The sequence below is a fragment of the Lygodium microphyllum genome, chromosome 26 (assembly GCF_053477565.2).
Source record: "Lygodium microphyllum isolate KBCC chromosome 26, Lygodium_microphyllum_v1.1.10, whole genome shotgun sequence".
NCBI classification, from domain to species: domain Eukaryota; kingdom Viridiplantae; phylum Streptophyta; class Polypodiopsida; order Schizaeales; family Lygodiaceae; genus Lygodium; species Lygodium microphyllum.
Genome location: NC_141160.1, coordinates 44592658 through 44607957, shown reverse-complemented (window position 1 = coordinate 44607957; position 15300 = coordinate 44592658). Strand labels below are relative to the sequence as shown.

The following is a 15300-nucleotide window of genomic DNA, read 5'->3' as shown; positions in this document are numbered from 1 at the left end:
TTGCATCCAGTGTGGTCATTGAAGAGCTTCCTGATATCGAAGAGATACTTGTTGTAGCCTAATTTAATGATATAGATATTATGACAACAATAGGTGATATGCTCATCACAAAAAATGAGGTAATTGATGCCTTACTTTCAGCTCATGATGGGCTGTCACAATCATGGATGGTGGACAGGGGTGCTTCTTTTCATGTTACCCCCTCTTTGGAGTCATTTTCTGAATACACTGCACGTTGCCTAGGCAAGGTTTACTTGGGTAATAACTATGCATGTGAGATAGAGGGTGTTGGCACCATTCACTTGGCTCTGCTCTTGAAAATGGCCAAGAGCTGATTTTGCAGGATGTTAGATTTGTACCTGGCATAAAGAAGAGTCTACTATTAGTTGGGCAGCTTGATGCTAAAGGGTACTTTACTACATTTGGTGGTGGATCTTGGAAGGTCCATAAGGGCTCTATACTGATTGTTAAAGGTAGCAAAAATGAGACTTTATATTACTTGCATTATAAAGCATTACCTGGCAAGCTCTTGGCTGTGGCTGAAGTCCATTCACAGATGGAGCTTTGGCACAAAAGACTTGGTCATATGAGCTAGAAAGGCCTTCAGGTTCTCTCCTCTTTAGGGAGATTTGATGTAAAAGGCTCTAGTCTCGAATTTTGTAATGATTGCTTATATGCATCAACCACTTATAATCCTGCATCAAATGGCGTGGTTGAAAGATTTAACTGCACACTTTGTGAGAGAGTCAGATGCATGCTGTCCACAGCTAATCTCCCGCAACAGTTTTGAGGAGAGGCTCTTAAATTTGCAGTTCGTGTATGCAATCGCTCTCCCAATCGTGCATTGGAAAATGGCATTCTTGAAGAGGTTTGGTTTGGCAAACCTGCTTCGTATGACCATTTGCGTGTCTTTGGCTGTAATGCCTTTGTGCATGTACCTGTAGAACAGAGGACCAAACTAGACATGAAATCCATCAAGGGCATCTGCATGGGATATGGAGATGAGGAAGAGATGGGTTATAGAGTTTGGCTTCCTCATGACAGGAAGATAATACGTAGCCGAGATGTAGTATTCAATGAGGCAAAGTTGCTGAAAAATGCTACACATTGTGATCTTGATTAAAAGAAGGTCAAATTTCAGCATGAACAGCCAGCCATTCAGCAGCCATTAGCTGAAAATTCTGTCCCTTTTGATATTGAAAATGAGCAGCAACCTATTGTGCTACAGCCAGAAGATGATGGACAACAAATAGATGCACAAGATGAAATAGGACAGCAAGAAGAACATGCTGAAAACAGATTACAGCAGCAAGAAAATGCTGAAAATCGGCCACCTGGTGATGGTGTGCACATTCCTTAGGATGTAGGCCCACTACTCGATAATACAGATCATTGGGTAAGACGGTCTACACGTGTCAGAAGGCAGCCACAGAGGTTTCAGCCATCTTTGGACTGCATTTTGTTGACTGATGAGGGTGAGCCTCTGACATTTAAAGAGGCACAGTCATGTGAAAACAAGAGAAAGTGGGAGCTTGCTATGCAAGAAGAGATGAAGTCTCTATATGCAAATAACACATGGGAGCTTGTGCCTTTACCCAAGGATAGCAAAGCTATTCCTAATAAATGGGTTTACAAAGTGAAATGTATTGATGGGAAGCCCAAGTATAAGGCATGGCTGGTTCCTAAGGGCTATACACAAAAGGAAGGCATAGACTTCCAGGTCTTTTCACCAGTGGTGAAGATGATTACGCTCCGTGTTTTGTTTGCTCTCATTGCATCCTTGGATTTAGAGTTGGATGAGATGGATGTGAAGACTGCTTTTCTTCATAGTGACTTGGATGAAGAGCTATACATGAAACAGTCAGAAGGATTTGCTATTCCAGGAAAGGAGCATTTGGTTTGTAAGCTGAAACACAGCTTATATGGGCTGAAACAAGCCCTTAGACAATGATACAAAAAATTTGATACCTTTATGCTCAGCCATGGATTTAAACGCAGTCATGCAGATCATTGCTTATACACTAAAAAGGCTGATGATGGCAGCCTTATTGTGCTGGTTTTATATGTGGATGACATGTTGATTGCAGGACAGCATCAAAGTACTTTGAATGCTCTTAAAAGGCAGCTGAGTTCAGCCTTCTCTATAAAAGATTTGGGGGCAGCTGAACACATTTTGGGCATGTGCATCAAAAGAGATAGAGGGTAGCATTTGTTGTTTCTCTCACAGGACAAGTACATCAGTAAAGTACTTGACAGGTTTAATATGGTTGATGCTAAGCCTCTTGGTGTGCCTTTACCGCCACATACAAAGCTTAGCAAAGCTGATTGCCCTAAGGATGATGCAGCTTTCAAGATTTGTAGAAAATTGTGGCACTGAGTACTACAGAGGTTGAATATATTTCAGCCACAGAAGCTTCAAAGGAAGCTATTTGGCTTGGCCGTGTGGTCAAGGATTTTGGTCTTTCTTCATGTACTCCAGTGCTTGGTTGTGATAGCCAGAGTGCTGTATGTCTAGCTAAGAATACCATGTTCCATGCACGTACCAAACACATAGATGTTCGGTATCACTTTATTCGATAGGTCTTGGATGATGGTCTTGTCACACTGACCAAGGTCAAAACCCAAGATAACCCTGCAGATGTTCTCACTAAGTCTCTTGCAAAGGCTTAGCATGAGCATTGCATTCGTTTAGTGGGAGTTGGTTAGCTTAAAGGTACCACTTTGGGCCTTTAAGTGGGAGGTTGTTGGGTGTAAAGTCCCTTTGTCTCCGTGTAAATAGACTTACGGGTGTGAACACACCCTTAATGTACCCTAACATATAAATACATTCTTTTCATTCTTTGTGTACCATCACAAACGATACACCTATCTTTGTGTTCGCTCTCTCGAACTCTCAACTCTGCTCCTCACACCTCTGTCTCGCACTTCATTGCGCGCACTCTCCCATTCAGTTTGAATTAATTGCTAACATGTGTATTGCAGTTCCTCCTCACCACCAACTAGAGACATGCGTGTGAAAATGAGAGAAGTTATCACTTTTGGGTCAAAACATACTTTACATACAAATTTGGATAGATGTTAATGCATCTATTAAGTATGATAGCAGGATCTGTATCCCTAGTGTTTGAATTTGGTAATTTTGGGCACCCAATGTATTTCGTGTGGTGGGGACCCTTATACAAGTGTCAATATAGTGTGTGTACCTAGTGTCTTTAGACATTTAGTTAGTGACACTAGGAACTAGAGTAAGTTAGCCTAGGCATGTTAGGTCAGCTCATGACCTAAACTAGGTTGTACTTTCACTCTCTCAGTTCAGTTAAGCAAGTACACTCTATTCTCTTGTTGCAGCTCACTCACCTTCACTGTCTCATTTCTCTCCCCTCCATTGTTGGTCCTGTTCTCTCACACCTAGGTGATGAAGCTGGGGTGCCTACTACCTTCTAGGCTGAATACTTTGCTGCCTATCTGGTCAGCATTATCTCTAGTACTGTGTTAACTGCGCTTGGGCCTTGCCATGACCATCTTAATTCACCAAAGTTAAGTAGAGTACCAAGCAGAGTACAGGCACTCTATTTGGGGTGCTCAAGGTCAAGCTTAACCAACCTGGAGCCTACTGGCTGCCTTTATGGGGGTGCTACTGTTCCCTCTTTGCTGCTGTACTTGGCACAGCCCTCCTGACCGGCCTGATCAGCTCCCAAAATGGATCTGGTCATTATTATCTCTAGTACTGTGTTAACTGCGCTTGGGCCTTGCCATGACTATCTTAATTCACCAAAGTTAAGTAGAGTGCCAAGCAGAGTACAGGCACTCTATTTGGGGTGCTCAAGGTCAAGCTTAACCAACCTGGAGCCTACTGGCTGCCCTTATGGGGTGCTACTGTTCCTTGTTGCTGCTGTACTTGGCACAGCCCTCCTGACCAGCCTGATCAGCTTCCAAAATGGCTTTGCCTCCTGCCTTGAATGCTAGTACCACCCTACCGCAGTGCCTTCAGGGGCTGGATGGTGGCCCTTGGTGGGATGGCCATGTGGCCTGGCACCAACTCTAGTAAACTGTCCTGAATAGGCTAACCTTGTGGGCTAGTTGCCACCATGCCCAAACTGCCTTGTTGGGCCGGTAACCACCCTTTCAAGGTACCCCATGGGGCAGGATAAGTAAACTATTTACAGCAGCTGCTGGGGGTTGTGGTGTCAGCCATTAAGGCTACCTCTTTGGGCTTACAGCTATTCCTGTTGCAAGCACCCAATCAATCCCTCTTTCACAGCAAAAACCTGCCACATCGATGATTGTGGGCTCATGTCTAGGGCTGCAAACTGCTGTCTCATAGTGCAGGCCGATCTTGAGGTGCCATTGCCTTGCACCTGTGTAATGGATGGTTAACTGCTGCATTGCTAAATCTGTCTAACAAATTACCATGAAGCCCAATAAATAAAAGGCTTTTTAAGCCTAGAGGCATTGGCTGGCCTGCCTTCATGTAGTCTGAAATTCCTTGATTGAGGCACTGTGAATGCTTTCCTTCTTTTGCCTAAGCGCCCTTCTGATGCTCCTGTTCAAGGCAGTCCAAAGCAGACTGGAAAGTGTCTATACCAATGGTACCTTTTTATAGCCAAATTTTTGATTACAACTTGAGGTGGCTACTGAAAAAGTTTCCATGTCTGATGTAAGGATCATGGCACTTAACTGGTGTCTGCTTAGAGTTGCAGTATTTCCTAGAAACCATGTTTTTTGTCACAAAATCAATGTTCAGTGGTGGAAATTACCCTTGCAAGCTTTGGAGTGAGGCCTTTCTACCCCAAGATCTTGGTTTTTGGTTGGTGCATATTTAATCAAGCTGACAATTTCTTGTAATAGACTCTGCAGAAAGTCTTTGCAGACCAAAGTCTAGATTTTTCTGTGTTATGGTCTTTAAAAAAAATAAAATTAATAACCTTTTTTATCGATAGAATGTAAATTCTTTTTTAATTTGGACAGGAAATTGGCAAAAGGCTGCCTCGACCTTCTTTGCAAAAGACATGAAAGTGTCATCTGTACTCGCCAACATTCAAGGGGATGAGATCTTCTTGACAAGTCACACATCAGTTTGTAATTCTCAGATTCCGTATTGTACATAAGAATGAAGCGAAGCAAAACAAATCTTCTATGCCACTTGGATGGATTTGTTCATTGTGATGAAAGTGTGGACATGTATTTGGAGAGCTTTAAAAAAAGAAAACGATTCGTTACTCAATTTTAGGAGAAATCATGGCAAGGTAATATCACATGGAGTGGCTCCTTGTATCTATTGATTGTTGTTTGGGTTGGTTATGGTCCAAATCAAGAAAACCTATCAATCTATTTTGATGACCTCATTGGTCAACACACAACTCCTTGAGTAGAGCTTTGAGATCAAAACTTTATGCTATAGGTATCAAATTGGAAGGATCAAAATTAATGAGTCAAAACTAGAGTCTTGTGCAATTTTGGTCTTAAATTTGTATATTTTTACAGCTCCCTTACATGTGTGAATGAGAATAGTACACCTCAAAACATTGGTCAACCATAGTCGGTCGGAACTTAATGAGAAAAGTCCTAAAATATGCAAGGTGAAGAATGCCTAGTTGGAAGGTTCCCATTCTCACATAGGTGCACATGCAAACTTGAATTGACTCGAGGCTAATTTTACAATATCATATTCAATCACTAGTATGACATCTCAAGTGCACTCTTTACTTATGTATCCCCCTTAACCACCCCCCCCACCCAAAAAAAAAAAAAAACCCTTGCCTGTCCTTTAAAATAACACACACACACACACACACACACACATGTTCTCTCTCTCATAGGCTTTTAGACATCATGCATCATATTTATTTCATTTATTCAATTATGGCATGCACATTGCCTACTTGTATTGGCATCTTTGTAGGAATTTACACTCTTTAGAATGTAGCCACGCTAAGAAAAAGAGATCACTTAATGGATGTACTCCAAAGTTGTTATTGGGAAAGGCTTGATAGTATTGGAATAACCTCCCATCCACAAACACATTTAAAGGAGAGTCTCGATCTGCCTTTGATACACAAGTTGAGACGTTAGTCATAGTTCTTAGCTACACACATGTAAACAATTGTGGATGGAATGGATGCACATCTTGTTGTGGCTATGGAGGCTGTAAGGGCAATAGAAATAAGTGTTGTTGAGGATGTTGTAGTTTTTGGTTTTCAATGCAAAGAAGCTTGGTGGAATGGTAGAGAGGTATAGGGTCATGCCTTGATTGCATTATCTATTGAAAGTACCATGAATATATATCTTGACTCATGCAAGACAACTAAGATGCTTGGAATACACTTGCATAACTCAAGAAAGAAATGAGACTCATGTTGCTTGCTTATGTGGGCAATTAAAGAGTGAATAGATCGATAAAGGCGGCTTATAAATTTTTGACAGAGAGAAGATCTTAAGAAGTTAATAATTGGAGATGAGATTTTCCTAAACAACTCTTTTATAAATTGTTCTTAATATTCATCTTAATTCTTAATAGAGCTTTGTATCTACTCTTCATTTGATGATGAAAGAAAATCCCAATGCTTTATCATATGAGAAGTTGGTTTCTATTTGTTGCGATAAGAAAAGAACTATCTTAAATTGGCTAGGAAAGAGACTAAGAAGAAAGTAGCTAGTATATCTATTGCAGATGCCTCTCTTAATTCAGAATACACAAATGTTATGCAAGATATAGGATAGATCTTTGTTGCACAATGTAGTTATGACCCTCTCTCATATGATTTATACATGTTTATTGTGGACTCAAATATGTGATACTTTGATAGTGGTGTCGCTAATTAGATAACTTCGTAATGTCGCTTGTTCACTTCTTGAGTTTGCACTTAGGGATAGTATTGCCACATGTACCAATAACTACAATCTTGTCAAAGAAGACAATAAAATTGTATTGACTATAGCTATTAATAATACTTTCACACTTTGATATGATCTATATGTATCATAGACAAAATAGAATCTTTACTCTTGCCAAGATTAGCTTGATTGTCAACTTTATATGCAAGAGATGTGCTATTGTTTATGATCTCTTGTATGATAACACAATTGCTTCATTTGGTTTAATATATCATGGGTTATACAAGCTTAATAATGATGAGAAATATGTAGAAGATATGACATGCACAGTTGTAGATTAGTGGCTAGATGCATTTGCCCATTTTGGTCGTATGAATAATGCTAGTTTGATACATCTTTAGAAATTTGACATGGTGTCCTTGTTGCTTTTGAGGCACTTGGTTAAATACATTTGTGAGGGATGAATATTGGTATAAAATGTAATCTTTTCAAAAGCTAATTTAGTGAGTTATTTACAAATTACAGCTTTTACACAATGATCTTTATGATCCAATGTATATCATCGGTCATGATTACCTATACTTTTGTGATTTCTATTGATCACTCTAGGCATGCATGGATGTATCCTTTGAAAGCTAAGTTCAAAGTGCTCATATGCTTCAAATAGTTTGTATGTATGGCTAAAATTTCAATAGGATCTAAAGTGGACACCCTCCATTTCGATCCAAGGGAAAGTATATATCCAAAGAGTTTATTACATTTCCAAGTGAATGTGAGATAAAACACCAATGTACGATGCTATATACATCTCAAAGAATATTGTACTTGAGAGAAAGTATAGCTCTTTTAGGAGATGACACAATGTATGATTAAAAGTCGAGCTTTGTCACATGGTTTGGCGTGAGGCTATTATGTGTACAAATTATGTGCTAAATCAGTGTTCCAACAAAGCATTGCAATTTGTTACTCCATTTGGAACTTTGCATGGCAAAAGCCACTCCTTGCTTGCTTGCATGTTTTGGCTTCTTAGCTTATGTAGTGGTATCTATGCAACATTGCAAAAATTTGGATGACAAGGCTTTGAGACGTATCTTTGTTTGTGACAATTATGAAATCAATGGTTACATATTACTACAATTTTGAAATTAAGTGTGTTATGGTCAATTATGATGTAGTCTTTGTGGAAAATGATACATAGGCTTTACTTTCATGTATTGGGGAGATAGATATATGCTCATAAGACATTGAAGGTTTCTAATGAGCCCAAAAGTCACCCAAGTTTTGATGCAAATGTAAATGATACACTTATTGATGAGAGAGGAAAGATTGTGAAGTCTAGGACAATGCCAAAATGGTTGGTGCAAGCATAACAAGATAGTAAATTGGATGTCTCTTGCCTAACCATACTCATTTTGGCTCTCATAGTACATCTTGTGTATTAGATTGCTATGCATTGATTGTTTGTAGTACATGTGATGAGGATGAGCTTTCTTCTTTGAAGAGGCAAAAAATTTAGATAATTGGATGGATACTATGCAATGTGAGAATGTCGCTATTGTCAAGAATGACACTCGATTCTTATGTGACTTGTCTCTTAGAAAAGACCATTGGTACTAAGTGGCTTTATAAGTTGAAACATGAACTAAATGGTGATGTTGATTGTTATAAGGCTTAACTTATGGCAAAGGGTATGCTCAACAAAATTTCATTCACTTTGATGAGATCTTTGTACTTCCACTTGTTATATATTGAGACACAGACACTGTAGAGATTTGATCTTGAGGACTATAGGCCAAATTGTTACACATGTTTGAAGCTTCATGATGTTGGCATCTGTGTTGATATCTTTCTTTGGTAGTACAATGTTGGATTGTATGCATTACAAGGCTTAAATTTTGCTTTTAGCCTCACATTAGAAAATTTATGCATAGCCTATGTATCAAGCATCTTGAGACAATGAAGCACAACTTTTGCTATGAGTAGTAGTTGACACCTTAGGTTGTTTTATCCCAAAGGGGGATCATTCACGTCAGATTTACATACCTTTTTGGATTCAAATTAGGCTAGTTGTTACAATACTATGTATCCATATGTGGTTTTTCCTTCATGCTTGACAACTCATACCTAATGCTGCCGTTTTTAGTTGTGCAAGTGTGTATAGGATAGCTTTCACAAGTACAATTGAGAGAGTTTGGCTCATTTGGGATTTGTGGACAATCATTTTCCACTACCATCTTCACTAATAGCTAGAACACATTGGTAGTTGCATGCTAACATACGATAACCTTCCAGTTCTTTTCACAAAGTCCTTACCTCGAAAGAAGTTTAAATCTTTTTGAAAAGCTTTGGGCTTACTCCCCTTTGTGGATTGACCATAGTCCCAACCATAGTCCAACACCGAGATTGGTGAGCACACTTGGACCACCTGGGCATGTTAAAACATGGATTTAGAACATGGCTTGAGGCGGCGGAAGCTATGGAGGTTGGAAGAGAAAGAGTGAGTTCATGAAGACACTGACATGACTGACTGTTACACAAGTGAACTAGGTTCCAAGATGGAAGCTTGGACTCATAAACACAATCTTGTTTATAGACTGCCAATGACATAGAGACTTTACTGAAGGACAAAAGTACTATGACATTGCATTAGAAAAGAGAGCAAGTACAATGCTTTATAGGAAACTGGATGGTAGAACTTCTCCTACTATGCTTATGGGATTCTAGTCTTGAGCCCACACTGCTCCATACAAAGAAGCTAAGTAGGTGTGATTGCAGAAATCTCAACACCCCTCCTCAATCACAACCAAAAGTACAAAGTGTGTAGAGCAACACCTGCAAAGTGTGGGCACACCATAAACATGGCAAAACACTAGAGGCTGTCGCAGAAAAGGCTAAGTGTGGATAACACAAACATGGTGGACGTCCAGAGGCTGTAACAAGGGCCTCACAAAGTGTACAGAGGTTGTAGTACAAGGCTACATAAGGATTTTACAAGTGTAGGATAGAGGCATTTTGGGCTAGGTAGTGCAAACATAAAAAATTCTTTCAGAATAGTGAGAATAGAAGGGCTGGTGAGGCTTGTCCATCTTATCTTGGTGGTCTTATTCTTCTTCTTCCTCCTTTGCTCCATGGTCTTCTTCTTCTTTCGCTATAGCAAGATATGCCTTCTAGGACCTCTTTCTGGCGTGGCAGAACTTTTCAGTGTGTTTGGTCCTTTTGCAAAAATCATAGAATGGTTGGTTCTTCTTGCCTTTGTACCTGTTGCCAACATATAACATTTGTTCATCTCTAGAGGTGCTTGGTTTTTCTTTAGATATCAGCTTCTTTTCCTCCTCTAGCAGTGATGCCTGGACATCAACAAGCTTAGGATTTGGCATATTGATTAAGGTTGTTGATACATTATTATATTCAAAAGGAGGAAAAATTTTAAGTAGAACACTAATAATAATATCGTCATCCATTTTCCTGCAAGCTAGGTTAGAAGTCCTTCCATGTAATTTAAATGTGTAGCAAGAGATGTGCTGAAATTCATGTCAAGCCTGAAGAATTCAATCAAGAGACCATACTTTGATGACTTAGACTATGCACCAAACAAAGTGTCAAGTCTCTTCCATGTATAATGTGAAGTATCACAAATATCCATATGATGGATATAGCTGTCATCTAGCTCTAGTTTGATAATTGGCATGCGCATTATCATCATTCTTTTGCCAAGTGACTGCAAGGTCCGCATCATGAGGCTTCTTCTCTTTGCCACTAGTGATGGCCCAAAGACCCTTCTTCATTAGGATGAGCTTGATGCGAGTCTGCCAGGTGTGAACTCGACCCCTTTGAAGCGAGCTGTCGGAGAGTCCTTGCCCATGCTGGAGTTGGAGGATCAACAGCAAATCAACTTCAAAATTCTCAGATTTCAACAGCAGAAGACTTGATCTTGAGTGTACTTGATAAGAACAAGTGCCAAAAGACACTAGATGAATAGTATCAAGAGATACATATGCTTGTGGCTCGAAGCTTGAGACCTTCAGAATCTCCCCTCCTTGATTTGATGCTGAAAAAAGTGCTGGACAACTTCAGATTCAGTGGATCAGAGTGGTAGAGTCTTGATTTGAGTGTCAGGAGAGAGAAAATAATGGAAAGATGAAGCTTTGAGTTCTTAGCTATGGCAATCATAGTTAGGGTTTGTAGGGCAGCCTAGTTTTTCACAGATTGCAAGATCTGTAGTGCATCATTTCCAAAACTTTTTTTTATACAAATGAAGCTTACTTCATGGGCTATTAGTGCCCTATGATGATGCCTTGAATCGCAGCTTGTACAGAGAACGAGATGAGTACAAACAGGGTGGGTGCAGTTTTGAGCAGGAGGTCAAAAATTCACAATGCTGGGCCATATACAGCCTAATGTCGAGGTCGCAAGTGATAGGAAGAAGTGCCTTGATGTGGGAAACAAGTCCTCAGAAGGAAGCGTGAGGAGATATTGCCTAGATGTGGAGACATAAGAGCTCCAAGCAAGGTTGGTACTGCTTGACTATGGTTGCCATGGAAGGTTGGTGAAGATAGAGTAAGAAAATTAACTCATTGGTTGTGGACTTGAGATGAGCAGAGTCGGAGAGAGGCTGGAAGGGGGGCTTACTAATCTGAACTAATGTATGCCATGTTCACCATGGCTCTGATACCAAGTTAAAACATGGATCTAGAACATGTCTTGAGACGGAAGCTATGGAGGTTGGAAGAGAAAGAGTGAGTTCATGAAGACACTGATATGACTGACTGTTACACAAATGAATTAGGTTCCAAGATGGAAGCTTGAACTCATAAACACAATATTGTGTATAGACTGACAATGACACAGAGACTTTAATGAAGAACAGAGGTACTATGACATTGCATTAGAAAAGCGAGCAAGTACAATGCTTTATAGAAAACTGGATGGTGGCACTTCTCCTACTGTGCTTATGGGATTCTAGTCCTAAGCCCACACTGCTCCATACAAAGAGGCTAAGTAGGTGCGATTGCAGAAATCTCAATAGGGGGCAATTTTTTCCCTCACTAAGAGGTGTTTTCTCGTCGGCCTTGTATATGTCTATTCACTCAAGCTTCTACATTGGTACTTCTCAATACATATATTGTGACATCTCAAGCTTCTTCCCTAAGTTGTATGTGTGCATTTCTTCAACCTTTAATCCAATAGATGTATGGATGTAAAATGAGTCTACAATATTTATTTTTAGCTATTCATGATATTTGAGTGTCCTCGTTCTATATTATAGACAATTGTAAGTTTGTCATGCATATAACTATAGAGGCAATCAATCGCCAAGACCCATGGACCACTTATTGTTTCAAGCGTTCCAAGCCGAGCACTAATGGATACCTCTCACATAGTCGACGCGCCATCCATCTTTACGAGTGTAGTGAGTTTATCTCCATGCCTGATTGAGTTACCTTCTCTCCCGAGCACTCCGGTAGCTCCATGATCCAAGTGCAAGCTTCAAGCGAGCTCTATCCTCAAGCTCCATGCTCCAAGCTCCATTGCTGCAAGCAAGAGAAGAGAAGAGAAGATGGAGAGTTTCTCCATCACGGTCCCTCACCCTCACACACTCACTCCCTCACGCTCTCATACTCCCTCTCTTAAGCACAAGCTCAAGCAAGCAAGCAAGAAAAAGAAGAAGAAGAAGAGAGCTACTTTTGGCCACACACAAGAATGAGCTTCTCATTCACTTTTCAACTTTATATACAAAACCCTAAATCCCTTTTGGGAGGTCATCCCCTTATCCCTTTTTTTAATGGCCGGTTGTGGCTTACTAGGCCCTTTTTACCATTGTCCTCCTATTTTCCTAGCTTCCTTCCTACTGCCCACCTACCTTTACAATTTGCACGAGTGAGAGCTCAATGCTCTTAAAATAAATCATGGTGCACCTTGTGCTCTTTTACAAAAGTATCAACTTGTGCTTTTTCTTGTGCGCCTTTCTCCTTGATTTAGGACTTTTCTACACTTCTTTATGTTTCCATATTTTTCTTAGCGCACCTTCGTCTTTCATTTCACTTTTGCCTTGGCCGCTTCTTCTGCTTTAGATTTTCTGGATTTTCCACCTTGTTCGTCTGAGGGTTAACATTACCCCCCTCCTAGACGAGTGCGAGTCCCATGGCACTCTCCATCGTAGGTAGCAAGCTTTGGCATGCACCGAAGACGTGATTGAAAGGGAATGTTGTGGTTTGCCGTGGAAGCGTTTTGGTGGTGGTGTGGATGAAGGTCGTTGGGGACATATTGTTGGCCTAATTGGCGGGTGATAGGGTTGTTGAAGTTGGTGATAGGACTAGTTTTTGTTGGGAGTTATACTCATGGCCGGCACAGGTGTTGATGTTCTGGGGATTTGGCGGGCAATGATTCTTTGGTGGGCTTGCAGGATGATAAAGGATAAGAATTCAGAGTTGAGTGTTGATGAAGAGCTAATGGTACTTTCGTTGGAGTCTTCAATACCTACAATTGAAGACCTCTTATATGTGGTCTCTCCCTGGAGGTAGTGCTAGTCTTCTCATCATGCACAAGACGTAGTTTGATTAGTTTGGGAGACATGTCGAACTCTAAGCAAGCTGAGAGTATTGTCCTGCACTTGAGGACCCAAACAGTGTATAGATTGTGGTGCATATATTATGTGAGTGCACGTGCATACTTAGATAGTACGTAGTTAGGAGATTGCTGGTCGGGTTCCTCGTAGAATTATGTGGATTAAGTGAAGGTTCAATGGGATGAAAAAGATTGTTGATGTTGAGGAGAAGTACACTTGAAGGCTTCTTGAGACATTATTTGTGCTTTTGTCAATAGGATGTAGAATAATTGAGCTCATTGATGCCGAGATTAGATTTGATCGGGTAGTGGGGGCCTTCAATGTCGGTGGTGGATTGCCATTGTTGAGTCTACTTGAAAAAAGAAAAAGGAAGTGCACTACATGGGGGTGTGTCTACCTCACTATGCAGTGTTGCATGGTTTTCGTGCTAGTGAAACTGGGAGTTGAGTTGAACCTCAAGAGCTAAAAATCGAATAGTACTATGTTTCATCCATCTTTTCCAACTATTGTAAGTATATTTTTGTGGCCAAAAACCTTTGGGAAGGTATGGATTGTAACAAGCTGGGAAGAATATATATTTAAGTGTGAAATTATTAATAATGCCTTGTTACACTAACATAGATATATAAAGGATGAGACATCTAAATTTTGACAACTTTGGAACATTAATACGTTTACCATCCCTTACTTCACCTTCTTGTTCATAGCTTCTATGGATTTCTCTCTCCTTGTCACTCTTTTCTCTCTCTTCTATTCTTCTCTCACCTTTGGGTGTACAGGGGAGGTGCTGTGGGTGTCACTTAGAGAGACAGATCCTAACAACACAAATTCCCTCGGTGTGTCCTGTCCTTGATGTGTCTTAAGTGTGAAGAGGGGGGGGGGACAGGAAGGTCTAGAGGGTTAGGCATGGAGCCAATTGACCAAGGCCACCAGATATGCCTAACCTGAGGACCCCTAGGTGTAGTGTTTGTGGCACTCTGATATATATGGAAAAGCTCATTATTCGTTTCCTTTTTCTTTGCATGGGTGTTTGTTTGTTTTGTCTATTCTTTTTCTTTTTTCTTCTTTTTTAAAATTTTGGAGATGCATTGGGAGGGGGCACACTAGACATCATCTTGATGCTCTACAATAGTTACATTCGGAGGAGACCTAATAGATTTACCAAGGAATGCATGGCTTGGTATGGAGCCATTTTCTCCTCTGATTGTACTTGTTGTGGCTACGGAGGGCGCTTGGTTTTTGCACTTATTCTTTCTTTCGTTGATTCGATTTAGAGTTACTCCCTTATTCATGGACCAACTCCAGTGGCTCCTGTTGAGGCGACTGCATTTGCTATTTTGGCTCTCCAAACCCCTAGCAAGGAGGGTTCTTGTGAGGTTTAGCTAGTTGAGATTAGGGGAGCACATTGCTTCTCTACTCCTAAGCCAGTGTTAGGCTTAGGTGTTATGGCATGGAGTCCATGTTGCAGTGATGCTAGCTTATAGGCTAAATCTTTGATTCCATCTTCATTAGAGTAATCTCCTCCTCCCTTTTTGCCTTAGTCATTCTTCCTCCTCTTTTGGTGTTTGCTTACACTCTTCTTCTAATCTCTTCGATTCCTCCTCAACCCTTTGCAACTCTCTATTTCTTTGGAGGTGGATTGAGTTCTTCTTATGGGGATTTTGAGAGTGTGATCTTTCCTTTCCTCTTGACTTGACAATTTTTTAGCCTTGCTGCTCATAGATTGTCCTCTTTCTCTCTTGCTGTTGAGATGGTTGGTCATTCTCCTTTTATTAGTAGCTCTCTCCATGTTGTCCTGCTATTCCTTGTGGACTTTGTCTTCCTCTTGTTCTTGGATTAGCGACGGCTCACCCCCAGCATATTATACACATCCCTCCTTGGACGTTTCTCAGTCTTGCTAC

The 15300-nt window shown here is 40.5% G+C and overlaps 1 protein-coding gene across 1 annotated transcript in view; it reads left to right on the top strand.

Moving 5' to 3' along the window:
• The window catches only part of ARA6 (Ras-related small GTP-binding family protein), a 45588-nt gene extending 40259 nt beyond the window's left edge, over positions 1-5329 (top strand). The window contains exon 8 of the mRNA XM_087667498.1: positions 4969-5329. Coding sequence (XP_087523624.1) covers positions 4969-5013 — 45 coding nt within the window. The 3' untranslated portion in view covers positions 5014-5329. The remainder of the gene's footprint in view (positions 1-4968) is intronic.
• The last annotated feature ends 9971 nt before the right edge of the window (positions 5330-15300 follow it).